The sequence below is a fragment of the Gossypium arboreum genome, chromosome 12 (assembly GCF_025698485.1).
Source record: "Gossypium arboreum isolate Shixiya-1 chromosome 12, ASM2569848v2, whole genome shotgun sequence".
Taxonomy (NCBI): Eukaryota; Viridiplantae; Streptophyta; class Magnoliopsida; order Malvales; family Malvaceae; genus Gossypium; species Gossypium arboreum.
Window position 1 is genome coordinate 106,277,486 of NC_069081.1, and position 19,091 is coordinate 106,296,576.

Below are 19,091 nucleotides of genomic sequence, written 5' to 3' on the forward strand. Positions count from 1 at the left end.
CACCTCTATATTTGTTTCGTATATCCGGTGTGTTCTATAAAGTCTACTTTGGGTTAAGAATATGAGTTGTGAACAAAAGTGAATCATTAATGTGTTAAGGTAAGTCTGATAACTTAGAAAAAGATAAGTTAAATTTTATTAATATAACGCATAGTTAAAGAAACTTAAATGTGTGTATATATGTATTAATTGAATAAGTTTAAAATATTTTAATTATAATTTATTTACCTATGTATTTTTGTAGTGCCTACTAAGCCTTCACCGGTTTAACGTGTTTATTTTAACGCGTAGGTACAGTTAGACTCGAAGAGGTAAAGTCGGGTTGAGAGATCTCTCATCTCATCACATTCTCAAGAGCTTCAAGAGTAGGTACCATATTTTGAATTAAAATTGCATGTACATAAGTAGATCAAATGTGTTTTCGTGTGTTAGGGACTAAAATGTAAACTCTTGAAATTCTATCTATTTTGGGTTACTTAAATTATTTTGGTATATATAAAATGAATTAGTGAAACTATAAGTATGTTTGCAAATATGGTAGGTAAGTTAAAATACTATGTATAAATGTTTAAATTAAACAATATCTAGCCATATCCGTTTTGGCACCAAATGTAATAGTCTTATACCGGGTTCGTACGATTGGACTGAGTATAGGAGTGTTACAATTCCAAAATTTATATTTTAAAAAATTATCTACATGATATATATAAAGAAAGTTAAAATTTTAAAAAAATTCAAAATAATAATTTTGATATCTAAATAAGATAATTAATAATTCAAGTATTTTTTTTGGCTTTGATATAATTTTTAAATATATATGATTTTAAATTTATATATTTAAATATAGAATTAGTTATACTATAATAATATTTTAATTTAATATATTTAATTTTTAGTTTAATTCGATTAATTCGACTCAAATTTTATCCAATTAAATTTAAAATATTTTAAATTAATTTAAGATATAAAATATAACTCTTCGAATCGAGAGGATTTTTATGAAAGATCAAATCCGACCCGAAAGCAATAAAGAGCCAGCGGAGCGGGACTAGAAGACTTCGCATCGGTCGCTCTCTTGTTTCATTGTAAAATCGAAGTCTTAGCAGAGAAGGAATCCAATCGAGAAGCCGAGAAGAAAATACCTTGATAACGACCCCGACCATAAAAGGCTTTTAACTCTTCCGTTCCCTACCTATAACAACTACAGCCAGCGAAAAACACCCTTTATACCCTTTAGGTGTTCTCTCCTTCCGTGTTGGAATTTTGTTTACCCTGTCCTGTTTTTTAATCCCATTTTCTGGGGTTTTCTGAAGGTCTACAGAAGGGAAAGATAAGTATTTTGATTTTTTGTCTGTCTTTGGCCTTTTGGGTTTTGTTTTGCGTATTTGGAAAAGATGATGCTGCATTATCTTCAGCCCGCTAAGCTCCAATCCAAGAAGGTATTATCACTCACACGGTCTCTTGATTCTGTTTTAAGATTATTAAAAAAACTGGATTTTGATTGGAAATTATGGATTTTAGTGGTCTAGGATTTAACCCTTTTAATTGGGGAAGGAATGGATGCCCGTTTTCTAATACAGTTAGCAATTACGAAGTCTATAAAAAAAAGATGCATCGGATCAAAGTACCTTATGTCTTATATGAAATTAACACAATTATTTGATTGCCCATTTTTATGGCATAATCCTAGTTTTCAGCTTTATTTTGATGGTTTGATAACCGAATATATATAGTGGGTGCCTGTTGAGACAAGATGATGTGATTTTTTTTATAAAGGATGCTCATTTATCTGAGTGAAGGTCTTTGTTATTTATTCTTCCCAGTAGGTCTTCCGGGGTTAAAGAAATGTAATCTTCTATGCATGTATGTTTCATTCTAGATAATGGCTTTCCAATTTGGTTACTTTTCGGGCTGTTATTGATGTGTTTGCTGTACTGGCAGATTGTTTTTGAGGATGTGTTCTCTGCGCGTGATCCTGCCACACTTGAACATCTCAAGGAGTTGAGCTCTAGGCGCAGAGTAATTGAGGAGTCCATTAATCAGAGTAGCTTCATTACTGAGGCTATTGCAAGAGAAATGTCTGGAGGCTTAACTTCTCATTGTCTAAGGGTAATTTCTTAATGTTGCTTAATTCACATTTTAGCTTTTGTAATCAATACAGACCTTTCTTTTTCACTCCATTGCTATAATCCATAAATTATTACAGGCAGAAACTTGTTTTTGATTGCCTCTGGTTATTTTTTCTATAACCACATGAGGTTTCAACAGGTTATTCTGATTGTTTTTCTTTTTCTTTTCCCTTTTTTATATGAAATGCACCAGGACCTTCAGAAGCTGGAGCAATACCTGCCATTGTTGGAGAACTTGATTTTTCATGTTGATTTGGTATGCAGCAACCACCGTGTTCTTCGTTGGATTTTGGAACTTCAGATCCGTTGGAGTAGTGCTCTTAGCTCATCTTCTCTCTTTAACCTCAGGGGTCCAAAGTTTTTTCAAATTGATAATTTGCGTTATGAGCTTGGTATGACCCTTTACCTTTATGCTGCATTGCTTCGGGAGAGGGCTATAGAAATTCTTCCAGCAGGTAGGCATTGACATTCTCACATCATGTTTTTTATTAATTACATGAGTTGGGTTCATAATATTGCATTTTACTTTGCATCATGCCAGACTTGGTGCAATCTGCCACACTTTTCAGGGAAGCTTCTGGTGTTTTTCAACACCTTGCTAATGAGGTATTTCCCTCTTTACAATCTGCACAGTCTGTAGAAAGGCCACTGGAAGCAACTCCATCCATGTGCACAGTTATGAGCATAATTTGCTTGGCTGAAGCCCAGGTTAGTTTTAAGGATTTTGCATTTCAATATTCTAGGATATCTATCCTAGGTTCCTGTCATCTTCGCCTGAAACTGAATGCAAAATCTTTTAATATTCAAGGGTTTATTTTTTATCTGCTTCTTTAGCAATTCCTTTGTCTCTGATAATTGTTAATGTTATATTGTGAAATTTAACAGGCTGTAACTATAAGGAAGGCTGAAGAAAAAGGAACCACTGTTGGTCTTCTGGCAAAACTGCACTATGGTATTACAGAGTTGCTTGGTGAAGCCACTGCTATTGTATATTCAAATACTAAAGAGTACAAAGATATTTCATCGAGTTTCTTGGTATTTACACGCTCTTTTTCTGTCTGAAAATCATTGACATCTTTTATTCCATGATTAAGTAAGCTTAATCAGTTTGATCACTTGATTTTGCCTAATTTAGTAATTGCAGTTAATAGCATAAACTAAACGTGATATGATTAGCCTTTTTCCTCACATGATATCACTTGCCTGAATATATTGATTTCCTTTACAGTTTTTCATTGGCGATTTCCTTTCATGTCTTCACTGAATACCTTGCTCCATGTTGTTAATCCATGTATTAGAACGAAGTAAATGCAAATACACAACTTTTCTTTGTTGTTGTTTATTGTTGCATTAAGAGATATCCTGTAAGAAGGAGCTGATACTCTGATGTCCTGTGTGAACTGTACAGGAGTTTATATCATCTTGCAAAGCTCTACATGAGTTGAGAAGTCGGAAATACCTTGCAGAAAGTGTAAAGATAGGTGAGCAAGTTGGGGTTGCAGTTGGAGTTCTTCGTGATGCATTAATCAACGGAAAGAGGGAACTTCCAGGAGAAGAATCCTGGAGATCCATCTTTGGGAAAGAAATTGATGCTGCTGCTGATATGCTAAGGAAATTTGAAAACGAGAATGAATTTGTTTGGCATGAGAAGATCCCCAGTGGAGATGAGTTGCCACGGCTACAAGGTAACAAGATTGGCAACGCTTTACCTTACCACCCCAAAAGATGGGAGAGGGAACTTAATTTCAAGATATAGATGTACATAACATTTTGTGTAGTAAAGCTTATCATTATTATGTTTTTGGGGTGGAATGCTCGCAAGCTTCTTCAGCTTCCTCGCTTATGGATTTACCAACAAGCTTTTTTTACCTAAAGAAAGTTAAAAAAGTCGATGTAAACGAGAGATTAATGGTGTGTTAAATGATGAAGCTTAGTGTTTAAGTTGTATGGTATGAAGGCTTTTGTAACAATTTAGTAGATTAGCTGTGAACATAATACCAGAAAGCCGCTTTAGAATATTCATCTAAATTCTGCCGTAATTTGTCACTTACTAATACCGAATTTCAGCAGGAATAAAGGCATGGTGACTTTTGTTTTCTAGAAAAATATATTTTCTATTTTCTTTAAAAAGATTGAAAACAAATTTAATTTTAAATTTAATGAACATATTTTGTTGCGACAGAATATAATTTAATGAATTTAACCTTTAAAATTTTAAAATTCGAAAAAGTAGAGATTAAAAAATCAAATTAATGCACAAGGACTAAATCCATAAATTTATAATCTACAGGGACTAAAAGCAGAATTTAAGCTAGTAAATTGCTATAGGAAAATAATAAATATGTTATTTTGAAGAAAAATAAGGGTCGAGAGCGTGCCAAGTGGTGGAGTGAAAACAAGTTGAGCAAATGATGAATTTGCTCAGACACGCAGGTCTCTCGATGGGTTGAAAGGGTCAGGACACAACAAAATGGGTTAAATAAATCCCCCACCCAGTTGGCCAAAGTATTAAACTAAAGAAGCAAAAGCAGCATGGAAATGGCAGTTCATTGCAATTCCGCTTCCTTGTCTTGCAAAACCTGGAGAAACAGAGGCCCCACACTCTTACCCGCCCGTCTCTGCTCACTTCCTCAAACCCCATTTAGCTTCCGTTCAGATACATTAAAGCTCTCAACTTGCAGGTATAACAACTTAAATGTCCCATTCTTTTTGTTTGTTTAAGTGCTTGACTTATTTTTTAATTAGTTAATTGATTTTCGATTTGGATTGGTTTTACAGTTGGGATAAGGTGGCTTCTGCTGTTGCTTCTGAAGAAAGTGCAGTTGGGTCAAGCTCTTCTGGGACTGATGTATTCAACCTCACTTACCTGGAGGTAGGTTTTATTATTGTTATTGTTATTGTAAATTCAGTTATATTGAAACTTCTTTTTTTTCTTTTTTGAAAAAATTGTTGTTGACAACATGGTTTATATTATTGGTATATAGGGGAATAGTTGGCTGTGGGATATAAGTGGGGTGAGAGTTTTGGTTGATCCAATATTGGTGGGTAACTTGGATTTTGGTATTCCATGGCTCTATGATGCTGCCAAGAAATTTTTGAAGAATTTCCAGGTTTTTTCTTCTTCTTTAGTATCCATGTTTCTGATCTTTGTAGGACTTATTTATTTATTTATTTATGGTTAATCATCTTTGGCGTTCTACTCTGTGCGTGTTTGTTATAATTGGAATCTAACTTTGTTTGTGCAGCTTACTGACCTTCCTCAAGTTGATTGCTTACTCATAACACAAAGCCTTGATGATCACTGCCATTTAAAAACCTTAAAACCGCTCTCCGAGATGTCCCCAAATCTCAGAGTCATTGCTACTCCAAATGCCAAGCCGTTGCTGGACCCTCTTTTCAGAAATGTGAGTTAAAAAGTTTAATTTAGTTTTCAGAGCTGCTTCTTGTAGGCATCTGTTTGCACTTCAGTCTCCACTGCATTTTTGTGGTTTCATTCATGGAATATATCATCATAAATAGATACTAGTGTTGAATGTAGGCAAGTTAGGACAGAACTTGTCATTTCATTAAGCTATTTTGTAGTAGAGCACCTGGTTCTAAACTAATTTGCAAGCTTATGATTTTACACCCAGTTCACCTTAGCTTTAGAAATTTTCAGGTTACATATCTAGAACCTGGTCAGGAGTCCGAAGTTGAAGCAGAGAATGGTTCCAAAGTCAGAATTCGAGCTACTGCTGGGCCAGTTCTGGGTCCTCCATGGCAACGACCTGAGAATGGGTAAAGCTTCCAAGCTTCAACTTGTCAATTTGACTTTGCATCCTCCGTTACTAACCATTGGTATCTTATCAATGTCCCTTCTAGAGTTCTATCTTCACATATTAGGTTTCTTGCCCCAATGTCTTGGAATTATGTGTTTCAGGTATCTAGTCATTTCTCCACGGGGTCAATTGACTCTCTATTATGAACCTCATTGCGTATAAAATGAAGATTTTCTTGGGAAGGAGCATGCTGACATTGTTATCACCCCAGTGATCAAGCAGCTTCTTCCAAATTTTACTCTGGTTTCTGGACAAGAAGATGCAGTGCGATTAGCTAAACTGCTCCATGCCAAGTACATTACCTGAACTAGTCCTTGAATCTATGCCTAATCAACGTTTTACTGTTCCCATGCATATGACCTTTCCTTGATTCTTTTTTAGGTTCATTGTGCCAATGAAAAATGGAGATCTTGATAGCAAAGGATTTCTTGCCAGTATAATCGAGGGTGAAGGAACAATTGAATCATTCAAGGTCAATTCCTTTCTCCTTTCTTGAAAAATAAATGAATTGGCTGGCGCCCATTTGATATATTCATCCAGAAATGGTTTTAAGGTCATTGGCAAACACTTTTTCTTGTATTGGGACCTAAACTCACATATCCACCTCCTGTGGTGTTCATCTTCAGGACTTGGTCCGACTTATCTTCCAATTTGTATCACTCAGTAAATATTGTTATTTTGATGTAGTAGATATTCAAGTGGCTGAGACTAGTGTTTTTTCCATTTGAAATACAGGAGCTTTTGTCGAAGGAACTACCAGATGCAAAGACTTTAGAGCCCACACCTGGTGAACCATTGCAAATTCCTCCCCCCTAAAATCTCTACATTTGCTAGTAAAACTAAAAAGAGAAGGGTAAAAGTGGATAGGTTAAAATGTGTCGTATGTCTTTGTGCTCTTCACAAATTTAGAATTTAATCTGTGTCGAACATACGTTTGTATTTGTATTGTATCCGAATTATACTTGTATTAGTGAAACTTAATTAAAAAAAGAAGTTATATTAAATGGTTGATATATCCCATTTCAATTATATATGTATTTATATTTCTATTTTTAATTTTATTGAGTTGCCATTACTTGTCTAATAACATCAAATTTAATCAAAGAGATAGATTTATCAGAGAAATAAATTCAAATTTAGTTTAGAACAAATGTACCTGTTTGTGGAACTCTGGGCTGTGAAAAAGGAATGCATTGTGTATGTATGGCCTGACCCCAAACTTGGTATGTTATTTTTGGGTAAATATATATTTTTATATATATATATATGTTTGAATTTAATATTTAATTCGGTACTTATATTATTTTGTTTAAATTGGTACTCATGTTAAGCTTCCTTTACATAAAATGACACATGAGTCCAACAATATTAATTTTTACATGATCTAATGAATATTTGACATGTGGTGATAGTGATGTTATCATCTAAAAATTAATAATACTATTAAAAAAACTAAATAATTATAGTGTAAAATAGAATTTTTATTTATTAATTTTTATCAAATCAACCCTAAAACTCAAATTAAATATTAAAAAGCTGATAATTTTATGTTTGGGTATCAAAATATAACTCCTCGAGACCACACTTACTACACATGAGAAATCTCAAGCTCGTTGATTACCCAATTATTTTAAAAGTCATATCCTAAAACATCACATCATCATCACTACAAGAGAACAAGATATAACTTCACTATCAATAAACTCAAGACGTGTCTCCCATATATAAACTCTACATAATATTTAAGAGAAGGTCCAATACACAAAAACCACTTCATCTTCTTCTTCCTCCTCTTATCTAAACTTACTTCCTCAAACATCCTCACTAGATCCTTTATTCAATGGTTCTCCGCCTCAATCAAAGGTGAACCACCATCCTTACCTTCGTCTCTTCCTCCTTGTTAATTCTAGTAATTAAAAATATAAAAATTTTAATTTTTTATAAAAAGTTATTTTTAGATAAAAAATTAAAAATATAGTATTATTTGGATTTAAAAGATAGAGAAATTAGATTCTTTAAAAAGAAAAAAAAGTAAATTAGAAATAGGAAAGGGATTTGGAATATATATTTAACACATTTATAATTCGTTTGACTCCAACTCTAGCCTTTGGACGTATGGTAAATCTAATATTGAACAGAAACTCTATTAAAATGGGCATTGACTTTAGGTAGTGCAATTGAGTGTATTCATTCATTGCTTACTGTGCTGTCAAACCCTAATCTAATCAACCCTTACAAGCACCTTTTAACCCCTCAACTCACTTAACAACAACAAAAGAAATAATGAAATTTGGTAGCCAAATTAGAATTTAAGTTTAATTTATTAAATATGAAATTGGGGAATTTCAAGTTGAAGAATATTAGTCAGCCATGACATTGCAACTCAATAGTTTTCATGATTCGCAAACCATTGTGTTATTCTTTCTTAAAAAAAATTAAAAAAAAAATTAAATAAAAGAAAAAGAAAGTAAATGTTATTGGTCTTAGCTGTAATCGCATATATGGTATATATTGGTGTATGACAAATTTCATTTTCAGAAAAGATGGTAAGAAATGTTGACCTAACTGATGAGCATTTCTTAAACACGAGATTTTCGAGCAATATGTTTTGTCAGTCGAATATTCTCAAAAATTTACCCTATCATCATCAACAATGAATAAACCAAGAAATGACTTTTGTCTACTCTTCTTCCAACTTTGTTTTTTAATATGTGAAGAGTCATTTGGCCTTAGGTTCACTCAAGGGCCGCTTTTCCATCACGAGGGAATTCTCTTTTATATATATAATCAGACAAACAATCCCCCTACTCCATGGATCCATCTCTCTCTCTCCCAAATCACTCCATTCTGCCTTACATTATTCTCATTATTACTATTTTTTTTTTTAGTTGGATATATATTCTAAATTGCAACAAATATAATAATATAAGATTTAAATCAAAATAAAAAATTTTAAAAAAAACTACAACTGAGCCTTCATTGGTTAAATGGAAAGACCCACATGCACCGAATACCAACTTAAATTAATAAATAAAAATGAAATGTGGGGAATCTTGGACAAAGTAAGATTCTTTAATTTCTTAGGATCTGTTAACTAAAATTGATGTTGCTTTCCTCGTTTCCTAGGTGGCTGTAACAATAAAGATAAGTTAAACAAATAGAGAATATACTTTGGACAATAAGATGATAACATTTCCATTTGTATTCAAAATCTGAACAAAGCATAAATTATTCTTCAAGAATGGAAGTGGACCCTTCCATTACTCCATAAACAGACACTGTCTCTTTGATTTTTATTTTTAATCCCAAAGGAAAAAAAGAATTGGGTTGGCAATGAGAACAAGTCGTACATAGAATATTAGGAAATGGCCACTTGCATCAAACCCTTAACCTGGATTTCAGGTTTAATATTGTTTTGGAGTTGGAGCCAATGAGCATCGTTGGACTTAGATTCTTCCCAAAGCCATCACGTTTTTTATTAACCCCCATGCAAAATTCATCTATGCTGTTGTGTTATGGGGCCTGTGGGGGCTTTCTCATTATTACCACCATTATGTTCCCCACGACAGTAATAACACTTTAATTACTGGACATGGTAAGTAATAGGGTTTAATCCTGATCTCTTTGATTATCGATTATGATTTTTTTTCCCATTGACCCATTCCTTATTAGATTATGACTTGACTTTCTAATCACACTGACTTCCAAATGAAGCTAATTAACAAGTATCAGATAAGATGTTTTAAAAATGGGTTTAACAATTTTTTTTTTGTTGTTAATTATCTCATACATTGTCTATCCCTATCCATAAGATATGAATAAAGTTGGTAGTGGACTGGTGCACAAAATGCCAGAATAATAGTAAACCCTGATGCTATATTACCATATAATTATTTCATCATGCATGTCAAACATGCAGTTTGACTATTTCAATTTTCGGTATCTCTTAACATTCAATAATTTTATAGCTTCAACTCTGAATTATTTCAAGAAAACGAGATTTCAACTATAAAGATGCTTTAAACATCTTTGATTATTAACATGTCATGCATCTACATAGATTTTGTGAAGCCATTCATTATAAAGAGAGAGAGAGAGAGAGAGAGAGAGAGAGAGAGAGAGAGATTCAGAAGGGTTGAAACTTTAGGTTTAACCTAATTGTAAAAAAGGGGGGGAAGAATGATTATATGGTTGATAGTGTCAAATTTTGTAAAGTCTATGGTGGCGGAAAAAACTGGCTTCCACGCAACCAATAGTTTTAACATAAAAATATTTGAGTAGCTATCCAAATCCCATCCCCTATTTTCTTGAATTACAAGATACCTCAATTAATCAACATCTCCTGTATGTTTTCATTTGATCATTGATAAAGTTTACCATTTGTTAGAGGGAGCCAACAAGAACCATCATTCTGTTTCTATCAATAAGGATTTCAATTCCTTTAAACAAGTAGTAATGGTACCTTCTTTATCAAGTCAAGATGGTGCCCACAACATAAATCTTTTTCCAACTACAAATTGACCCCTTTCTATTATTAGTCCCCTAGTTACCAAATACTGCACATTAGCATCGTACATTCCGGGGTTGTCTGGAACATTTTGGATAAGATCTATTGGGGCAAATTATTATTCTGCGCTGGAACCATCTGGATTAACCAGGAATGAAATGAAAACCCTTTCTATGCATTCATTGTATCACACTTTAAATGACCAATGGGGGTATTAAGATATATATGTGGAACAAACATGGCTTTTGTTTAGATTCCAGTAGAAGTTCCTGTTGGCTGAAGATTCCAAATTTATTCGTTTAACAAGATGGATGGCTTTATTCAAAGGCTGAGTCTGTCTGTCACTATCCATGTTTACACTCCAAAAACAACTTAACAACAGTAGATTAAGGGGACAAAAAAATCAAAAAAAAAAAAGAAAAACCTCACGATTGCTGTTTCTACATCATATAGAACTTTCTACCGAGATTTTCTTACAAAAATTGTACACCCTATTCTCGTGTAACGAGAACTAAAACGCAGGAGAATCCGTGGTGGTGTGTGTAGAGGAAGATATTGATGGTGAATTTGATTGAACTCTCCCTTCACTATGGCTGCCCCTTTCTTCGGAATGTGATTGTTGTGGTCTTTGAGCCACTGTTCCTGATGGTTGAGGAAGTGCAGGCAATGGAGCGGCAACCGGGGTGTAGATTCCACTAGTTGGTGTCACGGTGGCTGTTTTAGTTGAAGTCGTGGTCGTGGTCATTGTGGAATAATCCGGTGGAGGTACCCATATGCCTCCAACCACCACAAATTGAGGTGCCTGTGGATTGGCATTGTTGTGGACAGTTGGGCTTGGTCTCCTTGTGTGCAATCTATATTTCTGAAATAGATAAAAACATATGAAAGATTAAGGCTATGCCTATGCTACAACTTAAATGTATAATTTTGCAGATAGATAAAAATTTGAGACCACAATTTACACCTAAAATCTATAGAAAACTTGGTCGACATTGACAAATATAGTAGAACACACACTAGTCCGATTGCAGTATTTTCTCAAAAGCAGATCATGGATTTGCTAAAACAGAAACCCTATCGATTTATCCCTAATATATACCAAACCATCAAAATGTAACAGCATGTTCAAGAAAAGATTACCAACGAGAAAACGGTAAACCAACCGTTACACCCTTTTTAATTTACTGCAAAAAAAAAAAAAAGATAATCAAAGATTTAAAAAGATGAAATAATCAGTAGTAGGAACCTGTAAATGACTCTTGACTTCATCATTCGTAAGTCCATCGACCTTCATCAGCTCCCTAATTTGCTTTGGTGTTGCGACTGCAAAACAAAACCCATTTATAATCGTCGCCTAAATGAACAACATAAATGATAGGAATTCAATTACAAAGAAATAGTAGTATTACAGACCGTGAGAACCCCCGAGTTGCTGGAGAGCATGCAAGAAGCGCCTATGCAACTCCGGTGACCAACACCGCCTTTGCTTTCTCGAAGCCTGACCTTCTTTTTCTTCTGTTTTACTTGTATTTGCATTATTGGCTTCTCCTCCTCTACTCCCACTTTCTGTTGTACAAGTACTTGTAGCTGAGCCATTGGTTTTTCCTCCTGCAGATTGACCACTCATCTCTGCAGTTTTTTCTTTCTGGAATGGTTGAAATGCTCCCCCGTTTTTCTTCACTTCCACCGCACTTCTAATTTTATCATCATCCTGTAATTTAAAAGCAAAAAACAAAATAAAAAAAATCCCAGGAATTGTTAACCCTTTTTTTTTTTTTTGGGGGTTCTATTTCTTTGTTTGGAGATTTGTAAAACATTAAGAACAAAAGGGTACGTACCTCATTCAAGGGTAGATCTGGGGATTGATTGTTGTTCCACAACTGCACGGATCTAAGCCAATCTGATTTCCTTTTATCAACAGCAGCAGGAACATTGGTTTCTTTGGATTTATGCGATTCTTGTTCATCGTCTTCCTCAGAGCAATTAGAGCTTCTTTTGATCGGAATAAATTCTTCCAAAACAGGAACATCACTAGTTGTCTGCTCCGAACAATCCGATTGTCCTTGCAAGTAATCCGTCGTGGTTGAACCTCCCGACATCTCTTTCTTGTGTGCTTCAATCGCTATTAAAACCAATCCAAAACAAATTTTAGCACCCGAAAAAAAAAACAATTGAAATGAAAGGGTGGTGTTGCAGAAAGCCAAAAAAAAAAAGAAGAAGAACAAAACAAACCTTGGGTAACAAGCTCCAAACACAAAGGAAGCTCGCGTTGAAAGACTTGAATTTTACGTCGTTCTTCCTCTAAAGCTTCTACATATTCGTGATATCTGCGCTTTTTCTGAGCGTAATCCATCTCTATCATTACCCTTTTTTCTATAAAAAAATCTCTTTTTTTTTACTTAAAACTTTTTTCTTCTTCCTCGTTTTTCCACACCCAGATTACAGAAACAGTGGAGGATGAATTTATGGGGGAAAGGGTTGGTTTTAAGACCAAATAGCATAGATAGATCCGAAGAAGGTGAGGGAGGCAAAAGATAGCAGTTATGATGAAATAAATAAATAAAAAGGATCTAAACAGAATCAGAAGAATAAACTTGGGTACCAACAAAAAACAAATCAAAGGATGAAAAAAAATAAGAGAGTTTATATTTATGGTTGAGGAAGAGGAAGGGACTCAAAAGGAAATTAAGAGAGAAAATTGAAGACAAAAGAAATAAAAACAACAAAGTCGGGGCGTCGCGTAACAAAAAAAATGAATCTTTGATGTTAGAGAGAGAGAGAGTTTTAAGAGTTAAGCAATATATAAAGGAAATAGGAGAGAGAGAGTTGAATATTCCAAAGAGTGATTCGGTTTTCGTCGTTTCTGGATGGGCTGGCAATGACGTCACCCTATCTCCCACCCCTTTTGGCCTTTTTTTTGGTTTCCAGATTAGATCAATGACTTGTCTTTTTTTTTTTTTCGCGTGTGTTTTGTTCGGGGAAAAAAAAACTGTGCTTATCTTGTAATATTTGTATTTTTAAAATGCTGAATTGAAGCTAAACTAAACCAAATACAAGTATAGAACCAAATTCTAGTGGTTCAGTTTTAGTATGGATTTTTATGAATTTCAGTTATTTTAATTAAATTAAAAAGCAACAATCTTTCATCTTGTAAACTGAAATCCAAATAAAATGAAATAGACTAGAGTGAGAGATAGGGTAAAAGCGTTGGTGGTCTGCAGAATGAATGGTTGCCACGTGCTCAACAATGACAAGGCCAGATGCGTTTGTTTTGTTGGGTGTCCTACTTGGACAAAGGAATATCCGGTCGGCATTTTGTTTGAGGGCAACTAGTAACGATAAATAAGTAATTGGGGGCGAATATCCTTTGGAATAATAACAATGAAATTGGTGATTTAGCAAGTGCAGGTTTGGTGTTACTATTTATGCAAGTGTGAGTGTTGTCTTTATTTATTAAAAGAAAAGTGTAAATAAGCATATACCATTTATCATATTCTTCTACAGTTCAACAAATACTATAAGGTATTAACAATAACAATATATATATATATATATATATAAGCTACTGGTATTGGTGTTGGTAGTAACTTGGGATATTCTGTAAATCGTCTTGGATAATTCAAATGGTGTATGATTGTTAGGTCTGTTTAGTTTCACATTTAATAATGTGGCCTTTCAGAGCTTCCAAGGGCCATTTTTTCAGTTTGTTTGATTCTATCTTATTTCTCAAGTATTTTAAAAACACAGTGTTATTGTTGCGGGTATATGAGAGGGCCCGACTCTTATGTGTAGTTTGACAGCTAAACCAAGCAGCTGCTAATTACTAATACCAATTCATTGAATCCCTGCATTTCTACTCTTCATTTTTCCCCTTTTAAAAATATTACTCCCTGTATTTTGATAAAAATTTTAGTCAGCATTTTTATCGAAATTTGTTGATTGCCTCATATAATGTGTCATATAACTGATAAAAATTAATTAATATGATAAATTAATAAATTTTAATAAAGTTACTAACAACGATGATTGAATTAGTATATTTAAATTGAATAAGTTAAAGAATTTTTAGTTTTAAAGATATATATATATATATATATATATATTGAAGTAGCCATTTTGCAGAATTGTTCCCAAACACATAAATGATAGTCATACATGTTTTACAAAACTGTATTTGACAAGAGGCGTTTTTCGCCTATTTGACACAACTCGTCAGCAATTTTGTAAAATAAATTTAATAAAAATCATTTTTAAAGTAATGAGAATTATCCTTAGTTGGTTAAGTTTTTATTTCGATTTATATCAAGAGAATGGGTTGGATCATTGGCAGAAGCAATGTTTTTGGAATTAAGTAAAATTTTATTATCCAAGAAAAAAATATTATAAGAAATAATGTTTTTTCTTGACTTTAGACAAATAAATTATATAGAATCAACAAAATATTTGTAGATGTTATATTCAATTAGATATAATATATAAAATATAAAGGAAAAATCAACTTACAAGGTGTTTCAGATGCAATAATGATTGAATATTTATACTCATATTTGGTTTTAACTTTCTTCAAACAAAAACAACCCATGAATGCAATTAATCCAACAAAAGCTTATACCTGTTGGATTTTCTTACAAACAATGTCTGTCGAATAAAAGCCTTTTCACAAATGCCTTCACAAATATCATCAGTCTTCTTGAAATTAGAATACCCATCATACATGATTCCTATGTAGAAATCCAATTCCAATATATCCGATCATGCAGGGATGACACGATGAACTCTCAAGGTAGCGACGACATCGTGACGAGCATGCATGGGACGTCACAATGACGTGACGTATTTTCCATGTAAGCAACTACGGGTTTTGACTCTAAATAGAACTTCTTCTCTTAGTCAGACTCTAATTATTATAGGGATATTTTAGTATAATTAGAACTCTAATCTTAATTTATTTACAAAGGGCCATTGCATCTCTATTTTTAGAGGCCAAAATTAACATGCCAATTAGCAAGGGCTTTTCTTGAGGACGATAAGATGTAGTCGCATATAATGTTTGTGAGAGTTTCGTAGTAACTATGGAGACTAGAGAGAATTTTGTTCCCGAGTTAAGACTTTGTTTTCAGGGTTTGACTTTATATGTTTAGTATTTTTAGGTTAATTTCTCCATATTGTACTCTTGTTTGTTTACTCATTTAGTGAAAAGCCAAAGCCTCTTTTGCTCGTGGTTTGTATCCTCATCAGAGGAGTTTTCCACGTAAAAATTTGTATGTTTGATCTTCTCTATTTTACTTATTCATTGGTTATACGGGTTGATTCTAGCAAGTCGAAATCAAGGCATTCAGTGTCGGTAGCTATGACTAACTCTTTTGTCGCCAGTGTTCTCTAAAAAAGTAAATGGTTGGTCACAAAATATACTTCATTTGCATGATAAGGTAAATAAACTAATCTTTTAAAAAAAATTGAAATCTCTTACTTCTATAATTTATTAACTTCTAATGTTTCATGCATTGCATGTGATTTCACACGTCTAATATTTAATCAAAATTTTAAATACTGTATTTTTAATTATAGTAATTAACGTAAAATAATATTTCTTATTTTAATTATTGAATATAATTAAAATATATTAATTATCAATTTAAATATTATAATAGAAAATTTTAAAATCATAATTAAAACATTTTTTAACATATTCCACATGAAATATAGTTTTACTTTATGTAATTAATGCAAAGTAACATTATTCAAAATAATAATCAATTAACATAGTTAACTCTAACATTAATTTAGTTATGGTTAAAATGCTTAGAATTTTGTTCAACAATAACTCTATTTTACATCAATAAAATTAGCACAACATTTTTAATTAATAATTACAAATTAAATTATAATTATTTTTAAATGTATAATTACCATAATTTCTATATTTAAAATTTTATTTTTAAATGTGAATTCAATAAATATGTTAAAAAATATTATATTTAATTTAAAAGTTTTCCCAAATTTATATGATATATATATTATATCCTAATAGAACTATTTTATACAGCAAGCTCTTGCATGCTCAAAGGACAAAACCGGTGAAACTTGAAAAAAGGTGGGAAAAGAAACTGATACAGTGTAAAATTTGATATATAATTTCAAATTTGCTAAGAAAAATATTTGGTATATGAAAAAAAATAACCTAAATTCTACGGTGGTATCGAATTAGGCATATCACACTAGCGGATTGTGATCGGAGACTATGGATAGAGGAGAGCTCTCCACGTGTGGATAAACTTTCCCACCCTTTGTTGACTTTTTGCGCCTTCAAAATTATTATATTCAACTGCAAAATTCAACATAAGATAAAGAGTTCCATTTTCTTTACCCCAAAGAAGCAGAATTTTTTTTTTTTAATTTTTTTTACAATGTGCTTCCTCTATTTCTATAGTTTTACAATTTTGTACTTCTTTCAAGGTTTTTATATAAATTATATTTTACAATTTCGTAACTCACTGTTTATTTTTTTGAAAAGTATTCTTAAAGTTTAATTATTGTTACAAATTATGAATATCGACAAAATAAATATTAACATAAAAATTATTTGATAACAATATGATGGTTTTAATAAAATAATTTGATTTTAAAGATTTGTGTACTTATATTTTAAGCAAAAGCTAGTTTAATCTTATTTGAGGGTATGATAGTTTGATGTGGTGATTATAATAATTGTTTTGACTCCTGTAGTATAGTAAAATTCTCACTTTTATCATTGGTTAAGTTACTTTACCTATTATACTTAAAGAAAATATGATGTCACACTTTAGACCAATCAAAATGCAAAGACGTGATCACTCTAATTACTAAAATTCCAGGAAAGAATTTTGGTTTCTTTTACTTAAAAAAAAAAAAACATGAAACATAAAATAGTAATTGAAGAAAATACCCTTAATAATTTCCCAAATCCTGTAGGGAAAGATTTTTATTTTAATATCAGCAATCAGAATGTCAGTGGAAAAGGGAAGGTGATTGGAGTTCCATAGCGAATGTCATATGTGGTGATTCGATGGGAGATAAACAGTTGGAAGACAAATCCACACCAACCAATGGGACTTGTCAAAACTTTCCTCTTCCTTCGTAACTGGGGCTGACATCCTAACATGTTAAAACAAACCAAAATTCCTTGCTGGCAGTTTAGTGATTAGAATGACGTGGATGTCTTTTAGATAAAAACCTAAAATCCTTAAATATGAAATCACCAAAATGGTGGTAGATGGGCCGCAATGAAATCAAAGTAGGAAGCTCAATACCAGTTTTGTTTCAGTTTTCTTTCTACTTAAAAAGCTGGACTTCATCCTTCTGCTTTCGGATTTGGGTATTTTTTTTTTTCCCTTTAACACCACTCACCCGAAACTATTTCAAATTATTTATATTTCTTTTTATTGTTGATAATGTTAATACCAATGATTTAAGGTTCATTCAATAGCATTTTAAAAATATTGTGATCAAAATATTTTAAAAATTAAAATAATCTTTTCAGACATGATATTGTAAAATAAAAATAATAAGTTAATGTAAATAATATTCAAATTTTAAAGAAATTAATATAATTTTTTTGTAAAATTTAATTTTAATTTATAAATCATATATTATAATCACGTATAAACATAAATTTTATAAATTAATAAAATTTTCAATATTTATGAATTAATTGACTCAAATAAAAAAAAAAGAAATTTTTCTCCCTTGTCTTTAATATTACCGGTTGAAGTGGCGGAGCCACTTGAATGATCATGGGTCAACTGACCCAAAAAGCAAAGGAAAAAAATTAGTTATACATGCACATATATATAAATATATATTTAATCCTATATCATTTACTCTCACAAAAAAAATGTGAAAAATATCCATTAAAATTTGAATTTGTAAAAAATTTATAATCACCAATCAAAAATATTTTATATAAAAATAAATAAATCTCTCATTCTTTTAACACTTATCAATTCTCTCTCAAATTTATATTATTGTCTCACACAAATTCTCTAGAATTTCTTTAAGAAAGTGAACAATTTTTAATTTTTTAATACTTTGAAGTGATTCTCTCTAATTTGGTAACAACTTTCTCTTCTTTTCTTTTCAAGTTTTATTGATTAATCTCTAAAATTTTAGGTCATCCAACTTTTTTTTTTGTCATCCAAGTATGAAAAAATTTAATTTAATCATCTAATTATTATCCTTTTGTTTTTGGTCACTCAACTATCATTTTTTTTTAAAAAAAATTTGATCACCTAACTAATTGAAATTGCATTTTTTATCCATTTCAGTTAAGTACCATTCAATCTCTAATGAGAGGGTGACGTGACAGTTAAAAATTGATAAAATAACAAGTTTAACCCTCAACTTTATATATTATATCAATTTAACCATGATTTCATAAAATACATTAAAAATGTGATGGTAACCCAATACGTTGAATGTATTTCATATTTTTTGTAACAGCCCGTTTTCAATAAAATCGAAACAGTGGTTTTGAGACCACAAATTTGAATTCAAAAATTTTATTTTTATATTATTTTGAGGTCTACAGCATGATAATATTATAGTATAACATTTTTGTTAAGAAATTTTTATAGTTTGTACGCTTAATTTGTGAAAAAA

At 31.9% G+C, this 19,091-nt stretch overlaps 3 protein-coding genes across 5 annotated transcripts; 2 read left to right on the forward strand and 1 right to left on the reverse strand.

The window, feature by feature from the left end:
• The first annotated feature begins 985 nt into the window (after positions 1-985).
• Positions 986-4,235, forward strand: LOC108483769 (uncharacterized). The gene is made up of 6 exons (XM_017787342.2): positions 986-1,439; positions 1,942-2,109; positions 2,323-2,584; positions 2,671-2,837; positions 3,015-3,164; positions 3,538-4,235. The coding sequence occupies exons 1-6, from the start codon at positions 1,395-1,397 to the stop codon at positions 3,883-3,885; spliced, it is 1,140 nt and encodes a 379-aa protein (XP_017642831.1). The 5' UTR covers positions 986-1,394; the 3' UTR covers positions 3,886-4,235.
• A 258-nt stretch (positions 4,236-4,493) lies between these two features.
• LOC108483768 (uncharacterized) lies at positions 4,494-6,951 on the forward strand. Of its 2 annotated transcripts, XM_053023273.1 has the most exons (8): positions 4,494-4,810; positions 4,908-5,001; positions 5,114-5,239; positions 5,375-5,533; positions 5,788-5,906; positions 6,049-6,240; positions 6,329-6,419; positions 6,683-6,951. In XM_053023273.1, exons 1-6 carry the CDS (start codon positions 4,662-4,664, stop codon positions 6,107-6,109), a joined length of 708 nt encoding a protein of 235 aa, XP_052879233.1. In that variant the 5' UTR covers positions 4,494-4,661; the 3' UTR covers positions 6,110-6,240; positions 6,329-6,419; positions 6,683-6,951. The 2 variants fall into 2 exon arrangements, with proteins under 2 accessions (XP_052879233.1, XP_052879234.1); XM_053023274.1 differs by lacking the exons at positions 6,329-6,419; positions 6,683-6,951 and having other exon boundaries at positions 5,788-5,966; positions 6,049-6,119.
• A 3,793-nt stretch (positions 6,952-10,744) lies between these two features.
• Positions 10,745-13,252, reverse strand: LOC108480712 (transcription factor HHO2). Of its 2 annotated transcripts, none has more exons than XM_017783789.2 (5): positions 12,687-13,251; positions 12,293-12,576; positions 11,868-12,165; positions 11,701-11,777; positions 10,745-11,316 (listed from the first exon to the last, which is right to left on the reverse strand). In XM_017783789.2, the coding sequence occupies exons 1-5, from the start codon at positions 12,814-12,816 to the stop codon at positions 10,966-10,968; spliced, it is 1,140 nt and encodes a 379-aa protein (XP_017639278.1). In that variant the 5' UTR covers positions 12,817-13,251; the 3' UTR covers positions 10,745-10,965. The 2 variants fall into 2 exon arrangements, 1 of the variants encoding a protein (XP_017639278.1); XR_008276236.1 differs by having other exon boundaries at positions 11,183-11,316; positions 11,595-11,777; positions 12,687-13,252.
• Between the last annotated feature and the right edge of the window lie 5,839 nt (positions 13,253-19,091).